The 25,925-nt window shown below is 65.8% G+C and overlaps 1 protein-coding gene across 3 annotated transcripts; it reads left to right on the top strand.

Moving 5' to 3' along the window:
- Nucleotides 1–1,547: 1,547 nt before the first annotated feature.
- ASPG (asparaginase) lies at nucleotides 1,548–25,468 on the top strand. Of its 3 annotated transcripts, none has more exons than XM_081227183.1 (16): nucleotides 1,548–1,660; nucleotides 6,412–6,520; nucleotides 7,104–7,224; nucleotides 8,753–8,878; nucleotides 10,372–10,455; nucleotides 11,075–11,201; nucleotides 14,639–14,751; nucleotides 16,839–17,021; nucleotides 17,118–17,231; nucleotides 17,743–17,859; nucleotides 19,182–19,277; nucleotides 19,520–19,683; nucleotides 22,113–22,199; nucleotides 24,166–24,265; nucleotides 24,612–24,692; nucleotides 25,180–25,468. In XM_081227183.1, exons 1-16 carry the CDS (start codon nucleotides 1,579–1,581, stop codon nucleotides 25,246–25,248), a joined length of 1,773 nt encoding a protein of 590 aa, XP_081083309.1. In that variant the 5' UTR covers nucleotides 1,548–1,578; the 3' UTR covers nucleotides 25,249–25,468. The 3 variants fall into 3 exon arrangements, with proteins under 3 accessions (XP_081083309.1, XP_081083311.1, XP_081083310.1); XM_081227185.1 differs by having other exon boundaries at nucleotides 19,182–19,262; XM_081227184.1 differs by lacking the exon at nucleotides 1,548–1,660 and adding an exon at nucleotides 2,720–5,882.
- The last annotated feature ends 457 nt before the right edge of the window (nucleotides 25,469–25,925 follow it).

A 25,925-nucleotide genomic window follows, 5' to 3' on the forward strand; every position in this document is an offset into this window, starting at 1 on the left:
TTTACATAATCCAGATCTAAGCGTCATCCTGGTGAGTCATGTGACCCCTTACAACATCAAGAAGGAATGTTACCGTTTAAGGAGTTGTCTTGTGGATGCGCAGAAAGTTCCTCTTCACGGTTGAGCAGGTGTTCCTGCCAAAGGGGGAGGTCTGGTCGAGGCCTAATGCAGACACACAGTGTACGGTGTGGGAAGTGAGGAGGCCAAAGGGCAGAGAAGAGTTTTTATGTTCAAATTTTTCTTGTCTTGCCATAAAATATGAATTTTGTTTCACATAACTATAAATAGAGCATAACTTTTAGAAATTGTGAATCGCTATATTGTACACCTATAACATATAATATCTACATCAACTAAACTGCAATAAAAAAAAATAATAAAAGGTAAAGTTACCCCCGCAAAAAATCTCATCAGTTACAAAATTGGGTTTCTGGAAGACGGAACAAATCAAGGTCACCTGTTTAGATGGCTAAACCCTTTGTACTCATATACAGGGAGAAGACATTTGTATCTGTCCTTGACAAGTCAAGTTCCAAATCACCTATCCTTCCCCTCCCTCTTGTTTTTTCTTAGGTTAAGAGTTACCGTCCTGAAATTTGCATTTTTAAAAGACGGCCTGGATAAGAGTTCCCAGAGAGGACCAGCTAGAACATTTACATCCGAAAGGCAAAGGAGAAAAGCAAGTTCCTCCTACCTAGGAAGATTGTGTCCCCTTAAGGCCAGAATTATTTTTACTCTTGTCTTGCCAGAAAATAGGAATTTTATTTCATCACTTCCATGGAATCAAAATCAAGTACGGGAAGGGCTCTCTCTGGAGAGGAATCAGTTTTCCAGCAAACCACGTCGTGGTCCCTGTCGTCCCCCCAGCCCGCCACCGCCGCCAGTCAGGGTACAGGGCCTTGGTGTGCTGGCACCGAGGGAGGGAAACACGGACTCAGTGCATCGGAGATGAAGGCTGCAGCTTGTTCCTCCGGTACCCTGCACCCCCCTTCCCCTCCCTCCGTAGGCTCTCCTGGGACTGAAGGTGGTGGGCTCTGTCTAGCCCTGGAGGGGGTCGCCTCGGGCCCTTCTGGACGGTGTGAGTGGGCCGGCTGGGGTCTCTGCCTGCCCCCGCCATCCCAGGCACTGGACACCGAGGGCATGGTCAACAGTGCTGGATCTGCTGGAGCGCCAGGGCCTGGGGGGACTGCCTGGGAGGGGAGAACGACCCCGCTCCGCATTGGGGGTCCTCTGGCAGCACCGTCCGTGAGGCACCTGGCCTTTGAGCCACAAGCCACAGCTACTCAAAACGCCCCGGCCCGCTGCACTGAAGTCGGATCGCCTGGGATCGCTCGAGACCTGTCCCCTATCCCCCCACCCGGGACCGGACCGGACCCGCCCCGCCCCCTCCCCCTCCCCCCATCCCGGGACAGGCCCCGACCCTCCAGCGAGTATCCGCCCCCAGGCAGGTCCCTCCACACCCCCCCGCAGGTCCCGCCCTCCCCCGCCTCGCCCCCGGCAGGCTCCGCCCCTCCCCCCCGGCAGCCCTCTGCGCGCCCCGCCGCCTGCCGTCAGTCCCCGGTCCCCTGGCTCACGGGCATGGCGCGCGCGGCGGGGCCCGAGCGGCGGCTCCTGGTCATCTACACCGGAGGCACCATCGGCATGCGGAGCGAGCGCGGCGGTGAGTGGGCGCCGGGGTGGGGTGGGGGTCGTCCGCGCGCCCTCTGGCCTGTCGGGGGTCGCCAGGCCCCGCGGTGCCGCGCACGTGACCCCGCCGCTCCCGGTGGGCCGTCAGCCCGCCCGGGGGCACAACCTCTCCCCCGCGCTGTCGCTGGCTCCACCCGGGGCCGAGCCTCGACCACCGTGGCGTCTGTCTGAGCGCCCTTCCCCGCACAGACAAGCCGGTGGGCAGGTGTTCAGAATCTGCCGAGACCCCTCACTCGGGACCACCGAGCGGCTGCAAGGCGACCCCAGCTTCCCCGCTGTTCCCGGCCCGGGCTCGGCCGGGCAGCGGGCACCAGACACCTTTGGGAAGTGTTCACGTGCCCGAGCAGTCCGGGCAGGTTGGGCGTTTCGTTTCTCTGCCCCTGTGACGTTGGCCTGAGTCGGTCCTCGAGGCAGTGACTGCTGGGCCGGGCGCTGAGCTCTGCGGGCCACTGGGGCAGGGGTGCCCCCAGGCCGGGCAGAGCCCCTTCGGGCAGGGGCCGGGTTTGGGGAGCCTGGGGCCCTGCAGGGGCGGGAAGAGGACTGCACACACCTGCAGAATGTTCCAGCGCTCCCGGGAGAGCGGACACTGTCTGTGCCCTCCACACAGGCCCCCCCGGACTCCCTCCCTGGCCCCAGGTGCCTGTCCGGGCTGTCCTCACACCCGGGGCAGCCCCACACCTGGCCCTGGAGTGTCCCCCTACTCGGATCGTCTGCCAGCCCCATAGTGGGGGACTTGCCAGAGCTGCCCCGTGCTAACAGGACGGTCGCCTTTGCCCTTGATCCTGGGGCCACTTCCCCAGCACCCCCCTCCTGGCCACCGTTTCCACTGAAGCAGCTACCCAGATGCCACTAGCACTTTCTCGCTCCAACAACTGCTTCTGGGTCCTCTGGGCCTGTTCGTGCCACCCCCCGATGCCGGCTGCCAATTCGCAGACGTCTCTTGAGGCCCACTCTGTGCTGGGCCCCAGGACTCAGACCCCCAAAGAGCCCTGTCCCGGAGGGGCTCAGGGATGGGGAGCATGGTTTCCACACCCCCTCACACCCTTCCCCTCAGTTGCTCCTCCCGGGCTGCTGGGGAGTCTGCCCCGTGCTGCCCCAGGGCTGGGGCAGAGAGGGGAGTGGCCGGCCTTGTCTGCATCCCTGGACTGTCTGGGGCCCTGGCCCACCCCTGCCCCTCCAGGCTTGGCACCTGGCCAACTGTGATTGCTGAGATTCCATTGAGCTCGACTCATTGTTCTCCAGCGTCCAGGCTGCAGGGACAAGGTGGGCTCTGACCTGGATCCCACCTGCACTGCGTCGCGTCCCCTCACAGCCCCCCACCTCCCCGGGGCCCCTCAGGCTCACTCTTCCAGGCGCTGCATTTTCCAGAGAGGATGTAAACTCCCACGTCTGGAAGGTGGCCTGGAGACCGACTCTAGAAAGATGGGGTGTGGTGGGAGCGCCTTCCAGACAGGCAGGGGTCATCCAAGAGACCTCAGGACAGCACCCCAGGCTGGGGACGGAGCCGGATGGATGGAGGACCCAGGCCTGGGCCCTGTGGGCCGCCGTGCTCTGTTGGCCTCTGCCCTCTCTGAGCCCAGCTGGGGGCTGGGGGGAGGCAGACACTCCAGGCCCTTCCTGCCCGGGAATTCTGATCCGGAGGGCGGAGGGCATCAATGATTAACTCGCCTGGCACTGCTGATGTGGGCTCCGGGGCCGTGAGGGGCGGCCACAGCAAAGCTGTTTGGATTGTCGCTGTTGGGAGGTTTTCTGCGCCTGCTGGTAAACAGTAGCCAGCAGGGCACTCGGCGCCCCACACGTGAGCGCTGCCAAAGGTCAGGATGGTGAGGGGAGGGCAGAGGCCGTGGCAGGTAGGGACGCCCCTCACCCATCCCCTCGGAGTTCGGGGAAGATTTTGCTGGTCAAGGGACATCGTGAATCCAAAATCAGCCCATAACCCCAAGCCCAAGGCCGAGCAGCATCACGGCTGAGGAGCCCTGATGCCCTGAGCGTCCCTCGTGGGCCTGGCTCCTGGCGGGGGGAGCAGGGTGAGTGGAGCCTCGGAGCCGGGCAGCTGAAGGTGCCAGGACACCCCAGGAGGCCACCGGAGGGCCTGGCAGCCAAGCCTCATCCGGAGGGGTGATGTCCGTGGCTTCTTGTGCCCTTGGCCTAGACCCCCCTTCCTGAGCAAGTTGCCACACGCTCACAAGTTCACTGTTTTAGAGCCTGAGCTGTCCTGGGATGGCCCTTACAGATGAGTGTGTCTGGTAGAGCCTCTGCCAGTGACTCAGCTCCCTGCCTGCACGGCCCAGGGACAAGGCCTGGGCAGGGCGGCTTCTGCTTTTGTAGGGCCTGAAGCTTGGGGGCCCGTGCTAAGAAAGAGACTACAATTTACAAAATCAGAATTAGATGAGAAAGCAGGTGTTTATTTATTAGTTTGTTTGTTTCGTTGTTGTTAGTTTTTTCGGCTGCACCGCGCAGCACGTGGGATCTTAGTTCTCTGACCCGGGCTCGAACCCATGCCCCCTGCGGTGGACATCTTAACCACTGGATTGCCAGGGAAGTCCCCTTATTTTTGTTTTTCTTGGGGGGACAGGTGTTTATTTAGAATGACGAAGGAAATCACAACAATCCCAGAAAAATATTTTGTGTTCGTTGACTTCCTGACCCTCCCCAAGGCTGTTTTCCCCACACTTTTGGCTGCTTCGTGTAATGATGTGTCGGCAGAATTTTGCACAGAGCGAATAGAACAGAAGGAGAGTTCAGCCTTCTCTTCAGCTGGTGTTGCCTGTCCACCCACGGGCTCCCCAGGCGGGGACACCAGGGTCTGGGCCGTGTGGGGCTCGCTGACCCTGCGCCTTCCTGCCACCCCGAGACGTGGGGTGTCCCCGGAAGCCAGTGTCCCACTGTCCACTGGCAGTAGCCTCGCTCTGGGTGGAGGTGACCGTGCACATCACCTCCCCTGTCGGTGGATCCCCAGGTTTACATGGACACCCCAGTGCCACCCACTGGAAGGGCAGCTGGAGTGAAGAGTGGCGTGCGGGCTTCCTGTGGCTGCCCTGACCCGTGACCACAAACGGGGGCCTAGAGCAGCAGAAGCCTCTCTCGGGAGATGCCCCATCACTGCAGGCCGGTGTGTTCGTGTCTCTGCTCTGTCCTTACACGGCCTTCTCTGGGTGTCAGCTCTCTTCCGCCTCTGTCTTACAAGGATGCAAGCGGTGGCATTCAGCACCCACCCGCCTAAGCCAGCATCATCTCATCACCCCAGGACCCTCACTCAATCACGGCCTCAAAGACTTTGCACTTCAGGTCCTGGGGGTCAGGAGGGGACACCTTTGGGGGCCTGACGCAGAAGGGTGGGCGGCTCTGAGCCTCCCTCAACGCCCAGGGTCTGGAATTCAGGCCTCCTTGCTGTCAGGGCTGGTGAGTCCAGACCTTTGTGGAGGCAGGTGTGTGTCCTGGTCACACTTCAGGCATCTCGGGAGGGTGGCTGGGCTGGCAGTCACACACGGATGTCCCCTCTGTCTACTGAGCCCCGTCACTCCTGCAGCAAAGCATATGGAGCCCCTAAAGGGCGCTTCCTCGGTTGGGGGGCTGTTCAAGGTGCTCCCCCTTGGGTCTCCTTCTATGGCTGGGGAGACGGCACCACGAACATCCTTGGGCCAACACAACTGTGTTTACTGGGGGTTGGCAAGAGCTGGGCCTGGGATTTACTTGGGGCAGATTATTACGCAGCAGCAGCAGGAGACTGATACACCGGGCAAAAGGTGAAGGCTGGGAGCAATATCATCGCCCAGGGTGACCACTGACCCTGGTCCTGAAGGTCTTACATGTTTCAGCCAAGGGTGCTTCTCGAGGGGGGACCCTGCTATTCTCGCCTCTGTGTCCAGGTGTTCGACGTAGCCAGGCACGTGGGAGACGCCCAACAGAACCTCAGTGAGGGGTGCATATGCCCAGAGAAGTTTAGCCGACTTGCCCAAGGTCACGGAGCTTGCAGGGAGCAGGGTGGGACAAAAAGCCAGGGCCCCAGTGCAGAGATTCTTCTGGGAACCTTTGCTGAGGAGTTGTTTGTTTCCAGGAAACACTTGTGACTTCTCAGGGTTTTCTTAGAACACACACCATTTCTGCCCAGTGCCTCCTTAGATGCATGTTTCTGGACATGGAGGCTGCAGGCAGAGGGCCTGGGCTGGACCCTGAAGGTGTCACACACAGTCCAGGTAGGGAGAAAGGGTAACGGGGAGCGTGTGGGAATGGCACCAGCATCTGGACATCAAGGAGGGTTTCCTGGAAGTGGTGTCCTGAGCTGGGATGAAGCAGCTGCTGGGTGAGAAGCGGAAAGTAGAGGACTTCCAGGCAGAGCCAGCAGCGTGTCCACGGGCAGAGCGGTGTGGACGTTCTGGGAAGTGGGGGAAGGAGAGTGGGCACATGTGTCCTTGTTGTGAGAGGCCAGGGCCCCCTGAGCCTCGGGGCGGAGCCCTGGGGCTGTCTGGGTGAGACTGGCACTCCCGACCCGGGGCAGCTGCCCATCCTTGCCAGGGCCCGGGGCAGCTTCAGGCCCGTCTGCCCAGCCCCTGACTTCCCTGAGGGCCAGAGCTCACCCAGCCAGCTCCCAGCGCCCCACCCCTGCTGGGGCCTGGCCCCTGGTGAGGAGGGAGGGGCGGGTGGCTGAGGGGGGATGTGGAGGGGGCGGTGCTGGTGGTGGCTACCAGCCTCTGACCCCGCCCCCCTGCCCCACCCCGCCTGCAGTGCTTGTCCCTGGGAAGGGCCTGGCCGCTGTTCTGAGGACTCTGCCCATGTTCCACGATGAGGGGCACGCCCAGGCCTGTGGCCTCCCCGAGGACACCTTAGTGCTGCCGTGAGTGTCGGCTCCTCTGGGGTCCCGGGCAGGGACGATGGCCAGCTGTCACGGGGTGGGGGGCATCCTGAGACTGGCACCTGCCAGGCTGTGGCTTCTTAGTGTGTCCATGGCGAGCTGCCAGAGGATGCTGTCCCCACGGGCTCCCACTTTGATGCCTCTAGAACTGACTACAGCCCCCTTTCAAGTGAACCCCGTGGGGACTCAAGCCCATCAGGAGAGGCAAGGGCTGGCCCCAGGCGCCCCCTCCTTGTGAAGGTCCTTCCGTTTCCCAGTTCGTGGCCCAGGCTGCCCGGTGCTCTTCACTGTTGGCGGGCTGAGCGGGGAGTTGACCTCCCTCCTCCCAGGGTCGTCCTGGCTCACCGAGGGGAGGGGACACTGCTCTGGAGCAACCTGGCCTGGCCTGTCCTTGGCCCCTCCTGGGACCACGGTCCTTGCTCCTGGGGCCTCGAGTGGAAGGGAGCCGGTGGGGATGCAGAGCCCACGGCCACGGCCCTGGGTGCGGGGGCCTGGCTGGGCAGAAGGGAACGGGGCCGCCGAGCGAGCGGGCGCAGAGTGCGAGCCTGCTGTCCGCCTCCTGCAGGCCTGCCAGCCCCGCCTGCCCCGACCAGAGGGTCATGTACACGGTGCTGGAGTGCCAGCCTCTCTTCGACTCCAGTGACATGACCATCACCGAGTGGGTTCAGATCGCCCAGACCATCGAGGTGAGGTGATGGGGGAGTGTGGGCGGGGCTGGGGACAGGAGCCCAGTGGGTCGCACCTCAGCCACAAGGCTCCCAAGGCCGTTTTACCTGCACCCGTGCGGGCGGGCATCGAGGGCCACGTCCGCTTTCCTGGCGAGGCAGTGGCCCGGGTGGCCGTCTCGGTTTGTTCAGTCAGTTTGTCCCCGTTAGTATCCTGGGCTGAGACGTGCAGTGCTTCCCTGCAGACTTCATGCCTGGCCCACCCTGTGCCCACGCCCACCCTAGACTGTATAGTCTTCGTGGATTTAGGGCCCACAGGAGGGCACGGAGCCTGCGAGGGCCTCGTGGTTGACACACAGTGTGGACGCCTTACCTGCAGCCCGAGCCGCCCCCCCATCAGCTTTCCTCCGTGTCCTGCCCACGCCACCAGCACCAGCCCCCATTCCTGCCCCAGCCTGGCCCCCGCCAGGCCCAGTTCTCACCTTCCCCCCTTAAGAAAGCCCGCTCCCCACAGAGGGGCTTGTCATCCAGCCTCCCTTCCTGGCAGCTGGGCGCTGGCCCCAGTTCCACGCTTGTCTCGTTCTCCTGGGGCAGAACGGCTTCCGGGGCCTCACCCCTCTCACGGTGAGCGCCTGGGACCGCGTGAGGCCCTGGGCCCGGCCCTTGTGTCTCTGAATGTCCGTAGCCGTGATCTGGGGCAGTCTCCCTGCTCTGTGGCCAGCAGCATCCTACAGTTGGGGCCTGGCCGCTTCTCTGAGCGCCTAGGACTGCTGTCCTGGCTGCAGAGGCCAGCCATGCGCAGATTCATTGTGTGGCCAGCAGAGGGCGCCCCAGCCCGCCACGTGGCTCGGCTCCCCTGCTGCTACGGGCCCAGCCTGGCTTGGTCTTTCAATGGGCCACGAGAGATGGTCCCCTGAGGTCCCCTTGTCTCCCGGGACTGTGCCCCTTGCAACCACAACACAGGCCAGCTGCCCACTGAGGCCCAGCCTTGGCTGCCTGCTAGGAGGTGGTGGCCGGGGGTGCATCCCTGCAGAGGTGGCCTGTGTGCCTGTCGGCATCCTCCCCACCTCCCATGTCACAGCTGGCTCCCAGCACTGGCTGTGCCTTGTGCCTGTCGCTTGTGTCCGCACCTGGCCCTCCCACTGGACTGAGAGGCTGGTGGGCTTGCTCACCCCTCAGCCCCTGCTGCCCCGGGGGCAGTGGTCACTGAGCAAGAGGCCCTCCAGGAGCACTGAGCTGACCAGTGTGCTCGGGAGCCCAGGCCGGGCATTGCACAGGGGGGACCTTCCTACCCTCAGATAAGAGTGTTCAGAGACCCCGACCTGAGTTCTCTCGTGGGCAAGGGGTGTCGCAGGGAGGCCTAAGGGGAGAACACGGGCACCGGGACTCCAGACAGAAGCTCCATTTCCAGCGGGCTTCCCCGGCCAGCGGTGACCCAGGTCCCACAGGCACCTCCCCGGGTCCCTCCAGCTGTATGTGGGGCCCTAACCTTCCTTTTCCTGGTGGCCCTGAAAGCCAGACCTCCCTGAGCTTGCCGCCCCTCCTGCAGAGACACTACGGGCAGTACCATGGCTTTGTCGTCATCCATGGCACCGACACCATGGCCTTCGCCGCCTCCGTGCTCTCCTTCATGCTGGAAAACCTGCAGAAAACTGTCATCCTCACTGGTGCCCAGGTAACAACCCGGGCTGCCCACTGGGCATAAGGTCTGGGCCTTCCTGAGGCCACAGGACAGTTCAGTGCTGCTGGGGGCCCAGGTGGGTCCCCGGGCTCCTTGCTCGGTCCGGCAGCTCCCCGAGCTGGCTCCTGCTCAGTCTGAGCCGGCCAGCGCTGGTCAGTGCCCTGGTCCTGCCTGGTGCCAGCCCTGCCACCCTGGGGGTGGGTCCACAGCCTGCTGCCGGCCTTGTCCAGCTGCCCTCCTTTTGTTGCTGTCCTCCTCTTCGCACTGTGGTTCCCACCGATGCCATCCCTGGGCACCTGGGCACATGCTACCCCCTCCTCTCTCACCCTGACCCAGCACAACCCCCAAAGCCAACAGGTGGAATATTCTAGAAAACTGCTGGATTTGAAGGGGAGTGGGGGGGGAAGCCTGGACCCCCGTCAGAGGCTGCCTGCGGTGGCGCCATGGGGCCAGCCCTCCCCAAGGCCCTGGAGAGCCTTCCCCGGGGTCAGAGGTTGGGAAATCCCGTTGCCAGGTGCTGACCCAGCTGCCTGCCCTGCTCTGTCCGTGGTCCCTGCGGGTGTCACAGTGGGGCGGCACCACGCAGGGGAGGCCCAGGGCCTCACCGCACACACCCCACTGCTGCCAAGCACGTCCCACTCGGAGCTCGAGTGGAGGGATGGGGTGCAGGCTGCCCTGGCTCTTCCCAGACCCTCCTGAGCCCCTGGGTGTAGGTCGCCATCAGGCCTCTCCCAAGGGACGAAGGGCGGGATTATGAGCACTGCCGGCCCCGGGAAGGATCACGCTTGTGCTCTTCTAAGCCCCGCGCTGGCCCTGATGAAGTGTCCCTGTTATAACGCAGGGGAGACTGAGGCTCAAGGCCCGGGGCTGCTGGCCCACTGCCACACCCCTTATGAGGACCCAGGACTGTGGCCCCAGGCCAGGGCTTTTCCTCTGGAGGCCCTGGGCCCACCCCTGCCCAGCCGGCCTGTCTGCACACCCCACAGCAGTCCAGCCCTTTGTTGCCTTCCTGGGCAGGAGTGGTGGGGATCTGGGTACGGGTCAGACTCAGCCCTGGGGGCATTGGCCCTCACGTAGACACGGGAGCAGGTCTGGGACCCGGTGCTCGGAGGCCCCGCGTGAGGCTTCTGGCCATAGCGTCCACCCACGGTCAGCTCTTGGCCACCCGGTCCAGAACTGGCCGGGGCAGTGAGGGACCAGAGCCTCTGTGCCCCGGGTCCAGGGAGCTGGGCTGGGCAGTGGCAGGTCCCTGGGCAGGAGCCCATCCGGCTGGCCTCCGGCAGCGGGCACTGGGGCCTGTGGGGGGCAGAGGGCGCTGGGATGTGGGCCAGACTGGCATGGCCAGCAGGTGCAGCTCCCCGAGCAGCGGTCCCCACCAACCCGAGCCTGCCTGCCGCCTCTCCTGGACCCCTGCCCGGGCTCCGCACTGGCTCCCTCCTACGCTGCCTGAGCCTCAGCCCCTCTCCTCTCTGTGGCCGCTCCCCCAGGTGCCCATCCACGCCCTGTGGAATGACGGCCGTGAGAACCTGCTGGGTGCCCTGCTGCTGGCTGGCCAGTACGTGATCCCCGAGGTACCTCCTCCTGCCTCCTTCCTGCGGCTCCTGGGAACCCAGGCCCGGGGCTCGGGGTGTGGTGCTCAGGGGGACACACGGGGGCGTGTCTGGAGGGGTTTAAAGATCTGTCTTTCCCCTTGAACGCGAAGTACACCGTCACCGTAGAGAAAATAGGGAAATAGAGAAGGCAGCAGGAGACAGTCACTGCCTCTCACCCCCCGAGACGTCTGCTGCTGACAGTGTGCTGGATTTTCTCCGGGTCATGTATATATATATGTGGTTTACGTATATTTGTCTCATACCCATGGCATGGTATATATTTATTTACACTACATACATATGTACGTGTGTACGTTTCCATCAGTAGGTTGTACGGCGTGGTTTTGGAGAGGCCTCTTTTTCCTCTTCATCTTTCCCGGTCACGTGGTGACACCGGGGGACATTTACAAGATCCTCCCCTCACGTCTCAGGGGACGGGGAGAGGAGCCCTGGGAGGGGGTCGCCTGCCCTGGGGAGGGGCTTCACGGAACGCCGTCAGGGCCTGTCTCACTGCCAAGGTGCCCAGCCCTCCCCACGGGAGCAGCTCCTGAGCAGGGCAGGGGCTCCCCGGCGCTGAGCTGCTCCCCGCCCCCCGCAGGTCTGCCTGTTCTTCCAGAACCAGCTGTTTCGGGGCAACCGAGTGACCAAGGTGGACACGCGCAGGTTTGCGGCCTTCTGCTCCCCCAACCTGCCCCCTCTGGCCACCGTGGGCACTGATGTCACAAGTAAGCGGGCAGGGGTCACATCGCATCATGGCGTGCAGGGAGCTGCTGCAGGGACAGCGCAGGGCCTCCTGGGTGGGAGCGCACGGCTCGGGGTCCTGCCCGGGGCTGCGGAGAAGCCGGGGTCCGGGGGGAGCTGCTCGGGGGGGGCCCAGCAGGTAACCCCGGCTCGGAGCCAAGGGACCATCCTGGGCGGGGCCGCGTTTGGGCGATCAGCCTCCTGTGCCTTTCCCCGGCCACGTGGCCCCGGGCCCAGGAGTTCCTCAGTGACGGTCAGTGGCTCTGCCACTCGCCTCGGCCTCCCGGGGACGTGGTTCTGGTAGTGCGACCTCGTCCTGGGGACTTTCAGGGGTGTTTCTGTGCCCTGGGCCTGGCAGGCCGCCCAGTCCCCGTCGTGGGGTTGCCCGACGCCTCCCGTGGGTGGTGGACCCTGAGCCCTCCCCCCGAGGGACCCCCGATGCTGACCCTGGTGAGCAGCCGTCTCCAGCCTAGTCCTCGGCGAGCGCTGCTGGGTTGGTGCTCGGGCCTCACCCGACTCAGCCGCCCTCGTGGCCGTGGAGACTCTCTCCACCCGGGATGTCCGCTCTCCTGTGTGTCTCCGGGGCCCCCTGGCCCCGCTCCGGGTCCGCCGTGGCCACGGCCAGCCCCTCCGTGAGGCGGTGTAACGGCTTCGCTCCGGTGGCCTTGCTGTCCGCCCAGCCCCTGCCGTCTACATACTGTCCCCTCGCCACCCCCGTGTCTCCTCCTGTGCCTTCGAGACGTGGGCACCCAGGCATGGTGGCGGGCAGGATCTCTGCCAGGCGGTTGTGGGGCTACAGCAGGAGGAGGGAAGGACCATGCAGGGAGGCATTGCGGCCCCGAGCCCTGACTTCATTCTGGGGGTCTTACCCTGCATTTCCCTCCCCCTGCCCACCCACCCTGCTTGCTGGAGCGGCCCGGGGGTTGGTAAGGCCCAGAACGGTCAGTGCGTCTAAGCTGTGTATAGCACGTCCGGGTTCTGGGGGCCAGAGTCAGGGAAGGCTTCCTGGAGGAGGTGGCCCACGTGCTGGTGCTGGCAGATAGATCGCTTCCTTGCTGTGGTGGGCAGTGGCGCTCAGCCCCTCCTGCCCCAGTGCCAGCCAGCCGAGGAAGCAGGAGTGGGCGGAAAGGAGGGGGCGGCCGCTGTGCAGGCCTGCCTCCCCCGTGGGGGCTGAGTCACACCTTCTCTGGGGCTCAGAGGGGAGCTCCCAGGACGCAGCCCACTGGCAGGTGCGGAGTTCACCCTGGATCCCCAGGCCCCTACCTGTGTCATGCCAAGCCCGCGCCGGCCTTGAGGTGCAGGGCACACTGGTGCTGGCTGGGCCGGGCAGCTGGCCGGGCGCGGGGCTGGGGCAGGCCCCGAGAGGAGAGGCCGCCCTTGGACCCCCAAGCCCGTGATCCCAGGAGGATTGTGTCCTCCAGCCAGGGTGCCCGTGTGGTGTGTGAGGGCCCCGGGCTGTTCCCGGCACCTGGGGCTGAGAAACAGCAGCCTCTGCCTGGGCTGTGCCCGGCGGGGCCCCTGGGGAGGCAGGGAGCTGGGGGCTGCCACCAGCACTGGGGCGGCGGCGCCCTTTCACTGCTTTTTCTTGCGTTTTCCCTCCCCTCTGTGAAGCCGTCACAGATGAGGGGCTCAGGGCTCAGGGGCGGGGAGCTGTGCCGGGCCTGGAGGGGTGCACGGCGGGGGGTGGGGGTGGGTGCTGGCCCCGCCCTTCCCCTAGTGGGTGAGGCACGTGCGGCCACAGCGGGCCTCCAGGAGCCCCAGGTCCTTGCTGTGCAGAAGCCCTGGCCCCAGGGAGGGGGAGTCAGGCCGACAGGCTCAAGCCAGCAGGGTCCCGGCAGCTGAAGGGGACACGGGACCCAGTGTCCCCTGTGCACGCAGGCTCCGCTGCGTGGCCCTGCGGTGGCACTGTTAGGACCGAGCAGGGACGGTGGTCCTCACACCACCTTTCCTCCTCTTGGCCTCTCTGAGCATGGGGACAGCGGTCCCCTGGTGTCCAGTAGGCCCAGGTGAAAGGACTTGGGGTCCCATGGGCTCTGAGGGGGATGGGCTGGCTGGTCGGGGCGGTGCGGGCCCGCTCTGTCTCCGTAAACCCCCCTCGGCAGCCATAAGTCCTGGCTGGTGGCCTCGCTCCCACCCGCCGCCGTCTTATCTGCTCGCCCAGCTGGGGCCGGGGCCCGAAATCGAAGGACACCCCTCGCTGCTGCCGGATGCTGCGGCCGCCCTCCTCCCAAGCCCATCCCCCAGAGCCCCCGCATCTCCCACCCTCCCAGCTCCCCGTGAAAGGGCAGCACGTGTCTGGAACGTTCCTCAGTTTATTATCATATGAGAATTGCTCTGGTGGAAACAGCAGGAGGCCCGCAGGCTTGCACCCCCCTCCACGGGACCGGGGTGGTGGAGGAGCCCTGGGCGGGGGTCCTGGAGCCCGCATTCCCCTCCGGGCTCTGCACCTGACTCTGGGCAGCCTTGGGCAAGGCCCTTTACCTCCCTGGGCCTCAGTTTCCCTGGGCTGGACAACGGGGCCTCCTTGGTACCTGCTCCCTCAGCCCGGCCTCTGCCTGCTCAAGGCTGCCATGTGTGAGGGCCCGAGAGAATGGGACCCTGGGCTCAGCGCCGGGCTCCTGAGGGTCGAAGGCCAGGCCTGCCGCCCAGACCCCCGCCCCCTGCCCATGGGTGGAGCAGGAGGGCTGGGAGGCCTCTGGTGGCTTGGTCCCTGCAGAGCAGCAGCCTTTAGACCCACAGAGAGCCTGATGCTCTGGGGAGTTCTCTGCGTGGCGGGCACTGACCCCATGTAACTGCCCCCTTCCCTCTCCGCGGGGCTCAGGAGCCACCCTGGGCGTGGAGAGCAGGCTGGCCTCACGTTAGGCCTCTGAGACTTTGGGGTGAATGAGATGAAGGTTTTCTTTCCCCAAAGGTTAGGGATCCAGAAGACTCATTCATCCATCCATTCATTCATTCACTGACTTGCTGGGCCGTGGGCCAGGTCGGTGCCCAGTAAGGGGCTCGTGAGGCTGGCTGGTCAGAGGACGCTGCCCCGACTGCTCCTGGGATCCAGGATCGCAGATTCCCGGTGATCCCCCGGCTCTGCCCCGTCTGCTGGGCTTCTCGCCGTTGCACGTGCCGTGCCCTCTGCCTGGAAGGCCCTTCCTCCACCTGCCCTCTCCCCTCTCCTGCACTGGCGTGGCCTGCTGGGCTCTGGTGGCCTCCGTCCCTGCAGGGTCCTCTTCGCCCCCTGGACCCCACGCCCGCCCCGGGGGCTGGCTCAGGCTGGAGCTGCGCCCCTCGCCTGAGCGAGCTGGGAGAGGGGGCAGGCGATGGGACTCCGGAGGCACCAGACGGAGGCCGGGGGGTCCGGGGAGGCTGGGCCGGGGCCGGGGCCTGCAGATGGCTGGAAGGTGTGCATTCGGTCCCTCTGTCCTCACAGTCAACTGGGAGCTGGTGCGGAGGGTCCGTGGGCAGGGCCGGCTGGTGGTGCACAGCAGCGTGGAGCACGACGTCGGCCTGCTGCGCCTCTACCCTGGGATCCCCGCCACCCTGGTAGGGACCCCGGCTCAGCCCCCGCGGTGCCTGCCTCCTGTACCCCCTCCCCTCCCCACCTTCGTGTCACTGGGACCTGCGCCCCCTCCGCTGCCTTTTCAGCCCGTTCACCGTATTTGTGAACTGGGCTTGTCCCCGCGGACGTCACAGCACCGGGTTCCGAGGGCTCCTCTGAGGCTGGTGGAGTGTGGCCCTGGACGCTGCTCTTTCTTGTGGCCGCTCTGGTGGTCCCTGCCGTCCACCCCTTGGCCACCAGCTGTTTCTGGGTTGGACACGGCGCCTGCCTCCGTCCTGCCCAGTGAGTCAGGCCCAGATGCTGGGCTGCCAGTTGGATGGAGGGTCTCGGGTAAAAGCGTCTCTGGGCATCGCTGGTGCTGAGTGTGGGGCTGCGGGGCCTCAGAACACGCGCGCTTCAGTGCTGTGACCGGCGGGGCACTGCAGCGCCCTCCTCTACCTGACACACGTGGCTTCCCAGGTGTGTCCCTGTACCTGGGGCGACGTCAGGCTGCCTTTAACCTCTGGGCCACAGTCTGTGAACTGGAGCCTGCTCCCCCGCCAGGGCGCTGGGGACAGACGGGGCAGAGCCGCGATGGGACCAGAAGAGGTTTGCTGGAGGCGCGCTTTGGTGAGGGCTGCCCTCGAAGATGAGGGTCGTCCCAGGGGCTGGTGGCCGGATCCCACGCACGGGTCTCACATCGTGTAGTAGCCAGAGGTCACTGCACGAGGCTGCCATCTTCAGTGGGGCTGAGCCGCACAGGCTCCTTCTGGGAAAACATGCTGGCTTGTGAAGTCTTTCTAGAACATGCTGTAGCTGGGGGAGTGCAGAGCCATAAGCTGGGCCAAGCTCAGGCAGGGGGACGGGACCCCCAGGGCTTCACTCGACGGGGACTTCTGGGCCGTCGGGGCAGGGCCTGCTGGTGGTGACGTCGTCCAGCAGCGGGCCCTAGTCTCCAGTCTCCCCGTTCCCGGGTATCTGCCAGGAACAGGCCTGCGTTTACCTTTGGCCTCTACCTGGAGAAGCAGAGGAAGCCGATGGCGGCTCTGAAAGGCTCTGATGGGGGCACAGCCAGAGGGCTGGACACCTGCTGCACAGGCCAGCAGCCTGGCCTCTGGGCTCCCCGTGTAGCAGGTTCAGGGACAGACATGCTCAGCCCTGGGGCCTCTGGGCTGTGCCCACCAGTGCTGACACAGGGCATGGCTGAGCTGGGTAGCAGGTGTCCCCGCAGGGTGGCCTCTGAGGGGACCATCCTTGTTCGAGGTAAACCCCAGGCCCTGTCCTCTTCTTTTTTTTTTTAATTTATTTATTTTTGGCTGCGTTGGGTCTTCGTTGCTGCGCGCGGGCTTCCTCTAGTTGTGGCGAGCGGGGGCTGCTCTTCGTTGCGGTGCACAGGCTTCTCATTGCAGTGGCTTCTCTTGTGGCAGAGCACGGGCTCTAGGCGCACAGGCTTCAGTAGTTGTGGCACCGCGGGCTCAGTAGTTGTGGCTTGCGGGCTCTAGAGTGCAGGCTCGGTAGTTGTGGCACGTGGGCTTAGTTGCTCCACGGCATGTTGGATCTTCCTGGACCAGGGCTCGAACCTGTGTTCCCTGCACTGGCAGGTGAACTCTTAACCACTGCACCACCAGGGAAGCCCCCGTCCTCTGTCTTCCAGTGGAGCCTTGCAGCCTCGTGGGATGTGCGGACAACACCCTGGCTTAAGCAGAGCCCTGCATGTGTATTTAGCTGCAGGGCCCTTTCCCCACAAACTGGCTTGCTGGGAGCATCACCTGTTTGTGTCAGACGGGGCAGAGCTTTGGACCGGATGGAGGGGCCAGGGGCCGGGAGGGGCGGTGTGGTGGCCCGGCTGGGATGGGGGGCCCTTCACCCCGTGAGACCTCTGATGGCCCTTTCTCATCTCCAGCTGGCTCCTCGTGACCTCTGACCCATTTCCACGGTGTTTGTGGCCTTAACACTGAGAAGGGGACAAGGGTCCCTTTGGGGGGATGTGTTGGGGAGCGTGGCGGGCCCCGAGGGTGCAGGGCCAGCCTGTTGGTCCCCATGGCTGGAGCAGGACGCGAGGCCCCTCACCCTCGCCTCCCGGCCCCCGCAGGTCCGGCTCTTCCTGCAGCCCCCCCTGAAGGGTGTGGTCATGGAAACCTTCGGATCGGGAAACGGGCCCACCAAGCCCGACCTGCTTCAGGAGCTGCGGGTGGCAGCTGAGCGAGGCCTAGTCATCGTCAACTGCACCCACTGCCTTCAGGGCGCCGTCACCTCGGACTATGGCGCTGGCACGGTGGGGCGGGGACACCGAGGCCTTGGGAGGGAGGGCAGGGGCAAGTCCGGCCGTGACCCCGTGCCCCATCGTCCGCCGGCGCCTCCGTTCCTGCAGGCCCTGGCGGGAGCGGGCACCATCTCAGGCTCCGACATGACATCGGAGGCGGCCCTGGCCAAGCTGTCGTATGTGCTTGGCCTGCCGGGGCTGAGCCTGGATGGCAGGAAGGAGGTGCGTGCCCCTCCGGCTGGGGACCTGGGCCCGCACTGGTGGGCGGTGGGGCCCAGTCCGGGGGATGCATCCCTGGGTTTGGAAGGGGGGCGAGGACGGGGGGGCTCCCCCGATCGGTTGCCAGCCCCAAGCCCGGGCACTGCCTGTCCTCACCTCAAGGAGCCCCAGGTCTGGCTTGGGCCGAGGATCCCCAAACTGCTCCCAGGGTATCCCCTCCCTCTTGCTTTTCAGGCTGGCCTCAGACACAGCTGTCCCCGGGCCCTGGGGCTGGGCAGAGGCCACAGGGGCCCGGGGAGACCCTGAGCTGGAGGGTGGGAGGGTGGGGCTGGCCTGGTGTGGGGATCTGGCTGGGGTTAGGCTCCGGCCTCAGGCATGGAGCCCGAGGGAGGAGTTTCAGGCCCTGGGCAGCCCTCTCCCGGGGCCTGGGGTGCCTGGCCTGCGAGGCTGGTCTGGGCTGCCGGGTCTGGGCCCTGATGGAGCTGGCCCGGCTCTCCATGTGCCCCCACGGCAGCTGCTGGCCAGGGACCTGCGCGGGGAGATGACGCCGCCTGCTGCGGACAAGCTCCGGCCCTCTCTGCGGGGCAGCACGCTGGGCCGCGGGGTCGCCCAGCTCCTTAGGCTGAGCCAGGTACTGTCCAGCGTGGGCGAGGGGGTCTGGGCGGCGGGTCCCTGAGGGATGGGCTCCCGTCCCCTGGCATTTTGGTGCCAGGAGCAGAAAACCACCAGGCGTGAACTGGTTCTGGGCTTGGGGCCACAGTGGGGAGGGTTTGTAGGGACTCGTGGGCCGGTGTGTGGGAAGGGCCCAGGCCGTCGAGAGGGGCCCTTGCAGCGTGCACACGGTACTCAGAACGTGGCCGCTCCCCCGGGGGGCAGCCGGGCCGGGCCTGCTGGCCCTGGTGCAGGGCTGCCTCGTGAGGGGGGCGCGCTCAGGCACCACGGGCGCTCCGTCCGTCCTGCTGCTGGCGGGAGAGAGGTGTCTGCTCTGGGGTCTCCCCGGGAAGAGGGGCCAGGCTTGGAGCTCCTTCCCCTTCTCAGCCAGGGTGCCCAGGCCCAGGCAGGGACCGAGGGCTTGCTTCAGGGCCTGGGATCTGAGATTCAAGCTGGGCCAGGCTCACGGGGGTGACTGGGGCCTCCCGGTGACCCACCTTACCGCCACCCCCGGCACCGGCCTCTGGGAGAAGTGTCCAGACCTGGTGCGCCTGGCAGGAGACGGGCACTGTGTCCCGTTGCTGACCCGGGTCACATCACGTGCCTCAGTTTCCCCTCTGCAGAGTGAGGGTGGGAGAGTGGCAGGAACTTAACCTGCTGGCCAGGGGTGGGCAGCAGCCGGACGCGGGCGGCCTGTCGTCACAGCGGATGCCTCGGGCCTTAGTGACTCCAGGGGTCAGGACCCACCATGGTGCCTGGTGCGGGGATGCCTGCGGGGGCCTCTGATGTGACCCCCCAGCCTTCTGGCGCCTTGGGGAGCTGTTAGGTGGCCCATGGAATTCCCAGCACCGGGGCCAGGCGGCCCTTCCTTCTGGGGAGGGCCAGGCACCCCTTCCCACCCTCCCCCAGGCAGGTGCCCTATGAGTTACCCCTGCCTCCTGGCCCTTAGGGGAGGCAGGCGAGGACATGGGTCTCATGGGCGGGTGGCAGGCCCCAGTCACACAGCTGCTGGGACGGAGCCAGGTGGGGGCCTGTGTCCCGCCTGGACTTTGCTCCCGGGGTGGGGGTCCCGAGTAGCCTCAGGTGTGCCCACAGCCCCTTTGTTGAGACTCGAGGGGGCGCTGGACCCCGTCCTGGGACTCACTGCCGGCGCGGTGTGCGGGCCAGCAGGGTTCCCACAGGCCCTGCGCCCCACCTCTGCCCACCTGTTCCCCTGCTCCTGGCCCTGCCCACTCCTGGGGGTGCTGAGGACCCCAGGAAGCGGCAGGGGTCCCAAGGTGCTGCGGCGCCCCCTCACTCCAGGAGGCTGATGACGTGCGGGATGCCCTGGCACCCAGCCTGGCCTGTGCCGCGGCCCACGCTGGCGACCTGGAGGCCCTGCAGGTGCTTGCAGAGCTGGTGAGACCCCTGCCCGCCCTCGGGGACCAGCTCCAGCTGCACCAGGCCCCGGGGGGTGGGGTGCTGCCCAGATGTGGGCAGGACTGCCTGTCCCGGGGCTTGCTCACCTCCCTGCAGCCGAGGGGGCCACGTGGCTGTGTCAGGCCCCCCTTGGGTGCACCCCGACCCTGTCCCTTCCCTGTGGCCTACCTGGCCCTGGCCGGCCTCCTCTCAGTGGGTGACGATCCCTTGCATCGCCCCAGGGCAGTGACCTGAGCCTGGAGGACTTTGGTGGTCAAACTCCGCTGCACTCGGCCGCCCGAGGGGGCCAGGTTGGGGTGGTCACCATGCTGCTGCAGAGAGGGCTGGACGTGAATGCACGGGACAAGGATGGCCTCAGCCCGCTGCTGCTGGCCGTGAGGGGCAGGTACTGGGCTGGTGGGGGGCAGGCACTGTGGCAGATGTGTGGGCAGGGGTGCCGTGTGGGGCAGGGCCTGGACAGGGGTGCCTCCGAGGGGGCCTTCAGGGTACCTGTGGTCACACAGCATCCCCAGCCAAAGCCAGGTGGGACCAAGGACGCCTGCTTCCTGGAGCCTCGCCCACCCCCAGCTGGGCCCTAGGCACTAGCGGTGACCTTGCCAGGTGTGAACAGGGCCCAGACTGGGAGGACTGACTCTGGACAGGGTGGTCAGGGAGGGCTTCCTGGAGGTGACCACCAAGCTGAGCCAGGCAGGCCCGGCAAGACCCTGGCATGGAATTTCTAGAAAAGAAAAACGCTTACAGAGCACAAGGGGTCTCATGTGTGTTCCCTACATCCTCCACCTGAGGGGCTGGGGGTGGGGCAAGGGGAGAAACCCCCCACCCAGCACTGGGATGGAGCAGGTACAGAGCAGGTGACATAGTGCCAGACGTTGGGCTGGGTGAGCACAGGTCCCCAAGGGGGCAGGCTCAGCATGCATGCTAGTGGGGGTGTCCCCCAAGCTGGCCCCATCCAACAAACCCTGGCTTTTTAAGGCAGGGCCCCAGCCTGGGTTTTTGGGGGGCCCCCACCCAAGTGGAGACTTGCAGAGCTGAGCTCTTGCTGAGGCCCCAGGGCCCTGGGCAGGCATTGTGGGCACCTGATGTCTGGTTCCTTCCTTCTAAGGAGATGCAGAGGCCCCTTGCCCTGCAGCCAAAGCCAGAGGCTGGGGCCCCCCAGAGGGGCCACCCTGTGTGCTCACCTGTGACGTGCACTGCAGGCTGGGGCGGCGGCACCTTGCAGGGCGGGTTGTGTGAGGATCCATGTGAAGGAAAACGCACGAGCTGGTGGTCACCACCCGGGAGCTGGGTCACAGGCTCTGACCCCTTCCCTTGGGGTTGGGCCTGGCGGGCGGGCAGCCAGCCAGCGCGAGGCCGGAGGAGCAGGCATCGGGGCTGGTGAGCACCTGTACCCGTGTCCTCTGCTGGGGCGGCTGTCTCCTTGCCCTCCCAGGCCCACCTGGCATCTCTCCGAGGGGCAGGCCTCTCCTACTCTGACAGACAGTTGGAACTCACGGCGGATGGGCACGGGTGGGGCCTGGTAGCCACTTGGCCCTGCATTCTAGGGGCTTACGTTGCTCCGAGGCCTGGAACTTTCTGGGCAGACCTAGCGGCAGGGCCGGGACTGCTCTCCCACCTGTTTCCCCGTCCCCTGCCCGGCAGCCGGGAGGGGCATCACATACATACCTGTGTGTGAGAGTGTGTGTGCAAGCATGAGCGTGAGTGCACTGGTGCACACGGGTGTGAGTGTGTGTCTGGAACGTGGGCATCACAGCCCTTGCTTTACACTTCTTATAGTCTTGCTGTTTCCGAATGCAGAGCTGGTCTTGGTTTAGCGTCTGCCACAGGCCCCGGGCCCTCCCCAGGGGGCTCTCGGCCTGCAGGACCCTGGGTTATTTCTGGGGGTTTCATGAGTCTCATGGAGAGCCCAGGCCACCAGACCACTCGGCTCAGTCCTGGGCCGGGGCGCCTCACCCTTGGGGCAGTGGGCAGTGGGGTAGCCCCTCCCTCCCAGCCTCCTGGGAGCATCAAAGGGTTCTCAGAACAGGGGGGGGACCGAGGGAGAGGGCTGCGCCTGGGGTGTGCCCATGGCGCCCAGGCCAGGTGAGCTGGCTGGAGACTCTGCGGCTCACACTTGGGTGTGGGTGGCAGCATGGTGAGCTCACCCCGTCCTGGTCCCACCCGCTCGTCCCCAGCCTCCCGAACCGGTCTCCCAGCTCACCCCCCAGCGGGCCCTGCTGTGCCCTGGAAGGGCTGGCCTCACCCTGGAGGGCTCCGGGGGGGTGGGGGAGACCCCACTCTCCTCCCCAGCTCCCTAAAAGCGGGGTGACCATGCAGTTGATGGTACACCCCCAAACTGGGGAAGGGGGCAGCCTCGGAGCTCTGTGCTCTCTGTTCCCTGGGCTCGGAGCAGGTGCCTCGACACCCACAGGCCTCTGGGCCCTGCTCCGGGCCAGCCTGACGCCCACGGTCTTCCGTCAGTGTCTCATGCCCACCCCATCCCCAAGGGCAGACTACCGGCCCAAGGGATTCCGTTTGCCCAGACTCGGCCCTGGCGGGTGTGAGCTCGGCAGGGAGGCTCCTTCCAGGGTGGGCTGTCCGAAGGTGCCCAGAGCACTGCCTCGGGGCCTCGGGAGGGGGCGCTGCGGACAGATGTGCTGCTCAGCCAGGGCTGACTGACCGTCCCCCCGCCCGGCGTGGGTCTGGGTGCTGGGGACAGAGGTGGGTGGCCCTAGTCTGGGGAGGGTGCGTTCCTGGTCTTGGGCACAGGACAGGCCCTGCTGGCGTCTAGCGGAGGCTGCGGCAGGCAGGCGGTCACCACGCTCTTTCTCACGGCAGGCATCAGGGTGTCATTGGGCTGCTGCGGGCAGCTGGGGCCTGCCTGTCCCCCCAGGAGCTGGAGGACTCGGGGACAGAGCTATGCAGGTGAGGGTCGCAGGCGTACCTGTGCTTCCCGGGACGCGGGCTTCAGACGGGGGAGAGCCCATCGTGCACCAGCTGGGCCCTTGGAGCACTTGAGGGTGGGATTCGTTCCTAGCAGAGGGAGCGGTCCAGCAAGGGGGGGTGTGTGAGAGTGTGCATGCGTGCGTGTGGGTCGAGGAGGGCCGTGGAGGGGTCGGCTGGGCTGCGTTTGGGGAGTTTGGGGCACGGGGTGGGGGCAGGGCAGTCGGCGGCTCTCACGCGCGGCTGCGCTCCCCCGTGGGGGGAGCCCCGCGTGGCCCCGTGCGGCGGGTCCTCGTCCCCGTCGTAGGGAGGACATCAAGGCCCAGCGGCTGCCCTGCCCTGGTGGGCGCTCCGCTGCCAGCTGCCAGCAGGACTCTGACCTCAGCCGCTCTGAGCGGCCACCACGCAGGCCTGGGGAGGCTGAGGCCCGGGAGGGGTGGTGGTAGGCCGGGCAGGGGGCAGGCCCAGGGCTGCGCTCGTCCTCTGTCCCCTGGGCCCCTCCGTGTGGCGCTGCTGATGTTCTGTCGCTGTCTCCCCGCCCGCCAGCCCCTCCTGTGTCCAGCCTGGGCTGCCGTGGGCGGGTCTGAGGCCTCGAGGAGGGGAGGGGCCGAGGGGGGGCAGGCCGGAGGGCGGGAAGCGCCTTGGAAGTCAGAGCCCCCAGGCGTGGGCTGGGTGACAAGGGCGGTGTCTTAGACCGTGGCTGCTGTGTGTGAGGAGGGGTGGCTGCCTGTTCTCCAGGAAGAGGACCTGAAGCTCCGGCCCCCTTGTCCCCACCGGCCAGCATCCCCCCACCCCCGAGCCTTGGAGGCCCCCGTCCTAGACACAGTGGGGTGGAGAGAGCCCACTGGGCCCAGCCTCAGCCCCTCCCTCCCTGGAGTGCAGCGTCCCTGGGGGGACGAATCCTGCTGGCTCACCTGCCTCTTCTCAGCACCGACAGGGCTAAGGCGGGGGTGGGGGTGGGGGTGGGTCTCAGATGTGCGGGATGGCGGCAGGGCCCAGGCGGGGTGGGTCTTGGCTCTGAAGGGACTTCTGGGGTGACTTGGTTCAGAGCTGCACCCCAGGTGGGCCTCGATGGCTCCGTTGACAGATGGGGAAACAGGCAGAGGGGGGCAGTGACAGCCAGCTCCCACGGGAGTGGGTCATCTGACCTGAGCTGCTTGGCTGGATTTGGGGGGGGCCCTTGGCCGGCTCTTCTAGGAGGCGAGTGTGTGTGGGAACCAGCGCGAGAGGCCTGGGGGCAGATCTGGGGGCAGGGCGGGTGGTGGCGCCATCAGCATGATTCACCTCAGGAATGACCCAGCGCCGCTTTGGGGGCTGCTGCTGCCGTGTCCTGACCCAGAGGGAGTCCCGAGGGCCCACCTGCAGGATGGCCCTTCCTGCCCGGCGGCCCTGGCCAGCACACACCTGGCTTGGACCCCTTCCCTGCCTGGTCCCAGGGTGGGGAGTGGCCTCCTCTCAGTGCAAAGGGAGGATGGGGACGACCCCACGAGGGCCTGGGAGGTGCTCTATGAGTCCCCCGCCACCTCCCTAGGGCAGGCAGGCCCAGGGCCCCTCCTAGCCAGGACCCCCCCATGCGGCCTGCTGGGTCCAGGGCCATCCCCCCACTCCCCCGCCTCCTCAGACTTTCCTCCTGCCTCCGTGGGCCCCGCCGGGTGTTGTAAGATATGAAACTGGCGGACGGCACTCAGCGGGTGGGGTGTGTGTGCACGTGCACGTGTGTGCGTGCATCCTCACGCGTGTGCGTTCGTGTGTGCACCCTTGACCTGAGTCCCAGTCACCCCTGCTGGGTGAAACCAGACTCCAGGCCGTCTGCTGGCCCGCAGCGACTCCTGCACTCCTGCCCCAGGGCTCGGGCACTGCTGGGTCAGCTGTTTGGGGCTGGCTTTGCAAAAGTGCCGGTGGGCAGATGGACAGGTGCCCAGCGGTCTCTGACGGCTCCCCCTCCCAGGCTGGCATCCAGGGCAGACTGTGAAGGCCTGCAGGCATGGTGGCAGGCAGGGGCCGACCTGAGGCAGCCGGGCTATGACGGGCGCAGCGCCCTGCATGTCGTGAGTGCCACCAGTGCCCTCTGAGGCCACCTCCTCCAGGAAGGCCTCCCTGACAGCTCCATTGGCTCTCCCTTCCCAAATGCCAAACTCCTGCTCTCTGGGTGGATGCACTTCATATGCGGGAACCACAGGGGTGGGAGGGCTGTCCCTTTTTCCTGTCCCAGGTTCCCTCCCAGGGCCCAGACCTGTGGGGACAAGGGCAATGGAGGAGTCATGGGGTCCTTGGTGCATGGGTGGGAGGGCAGCCTGGTGGGCCGCTGGGGGTGGGAGGTGGGGTTCAGGGCCAGGTTGCTGGTCCGAGTCCCTGAGGCAGCCCCTACCCTGTTCCCCCTCATCCACCCTGCAGGCAGAGGCAGCTGGGAACCTGGAAGTGGTGGCCCTTCTGCAGAGCCTTCAGGATGGGGTTGGTGACCAGGCCCTGGGCCCAGTAAGTCCCCCACCCCTCTGTGGGGTTGGACCTGATGGGAACTGTGTCCTGGGGACAGAGCCGGTCTAAGTCAGTGGGGCCTCCAGAGCCCCTCCTGGGGGTGGGGCGCACCCTCTGTGGGAAGCTGCGAACCGCCTGGAGGGAGGGCCAACCCCAGACCCCCTGCTTCCGTCCTGTCCAGCCGCCCCATAGTGCACCCTGCCCCATGGCGCACCCTGCCGCGGCACTGGAGGCCCCAGCCATGGCCAAGAAGCTCCCCGAACCTGGAGGGGGCCTGCCCACCCTGCCCCGCCCCACCAGGACCAGCACCCACTGGGTTGGGTGGGCCAGGTTCCAGCTGACTCCCCACCCCCACGCCATCAGCTGGCCTTGCGGAAGACTCTCCAGGCTGGTTGGGTTTGCTCAGGTCCTTGGGTCCCTCCCCTGTGAAAGGCTGCTTCCCACTGACAGGTGCCCGGGCTTGTCTGTCTGCTCCGCCCCCATACAGTACCTGGGCCTCCACTCCTCCTCCAGAGACCTCCCACTGTCAGGAAGTGCTGCCTGGTGTCTAACCTGAAGCTGTCCTGCTGCAGCGTAAGCCATTCCTTCCTGTTGAGACCTGCTGGAAGGATGGCAGCAGACCCACCCCTGCGGCTCTGACTGTGCTGTGCGCCCCCTTCCCCTGCCCCCCTCCTCGCTGCTGGAGCTGCTGCCCATTCTGTTTCCAGAACGCAGCCTAAAGGTCTTTGTTGCGTAGAGTGGCAATAAAATCTCTCTGAGGGCCATTCCCTCCCTAGATCCCCAAAGCCCGGCTCCAGTGGGTCTGTCTGGGTCCCAGGACCGTGGGTATGTGTGTGGGGTGTCAGGCCCCAGGCTCTGGGTCAAAGGGCAGTGTCTTCAGCACCCTGGGGGTGAGGGACGCTCCACCAATCCTTCCCAAGGCACCAGGAGGGAGTGTGAGTGTGGGCCCCTGGGCGGGGTGGGCAGGCTGTTCCCTCCCCCAGACAACCTCTGCCCCATCTCCTCTCCTCCCAGACCTCCTCTTGAAGCTTGGAGTCACCTCCTCCAGGCAGCCCCCACCCACATCTGCTGCTGCTGAGCTCTCCTCGCGGAGACCATCTCTCTGGTCCTCCCGGTCCCCCTCACCCCGTCTTCACGGGGACCTCTGCAGTGTGCTGGCCCCTTGGCCCCATTCACTGCAGCCCCTGATCTGCTGGTAACGCCGGACCTGCCACCTCTCGTGAGCCAGGCCCA

The sequence above is a fragment of the Mesoplodon bidens genome (genome assembly GCF_964165515.1).
Source record: "Mesoplodon bidens genome assembly, chromosome: 3".
Lineage (NCBI taxonomy): Eukaryota > Metazoa > Chordata > Mammalia > Artiodactyla > Ziphiidae > Mesoplodon > Mesoplodon bidens.

Excerpts from the sequence above, each read along its gene's own strand:
- ASPG (XM_081227183.1), top strand. The coding sequence starts at position 1,579 with ATGGCGCGCGCGGCGGGGCCCGAGCGGCGGCTCCTGGTCATCTACACC. Across the intron at positions 17,232-17,742 it reads GCCTGGATGGCAGGAAGGAG|CTGCTGGCCAGGGACCTGCG; the intron begins GTGCGTGCCCCT and ends CCCCCACGGCAG. Across the intron at positions 19,278-19,519 it reads TGCAGGTGCTTGCAGAGCTG|GGCAGTGACCTGAGCCTGGA; the intron begins GTGAGACCCCTG and ends GCATCGCCCCAG.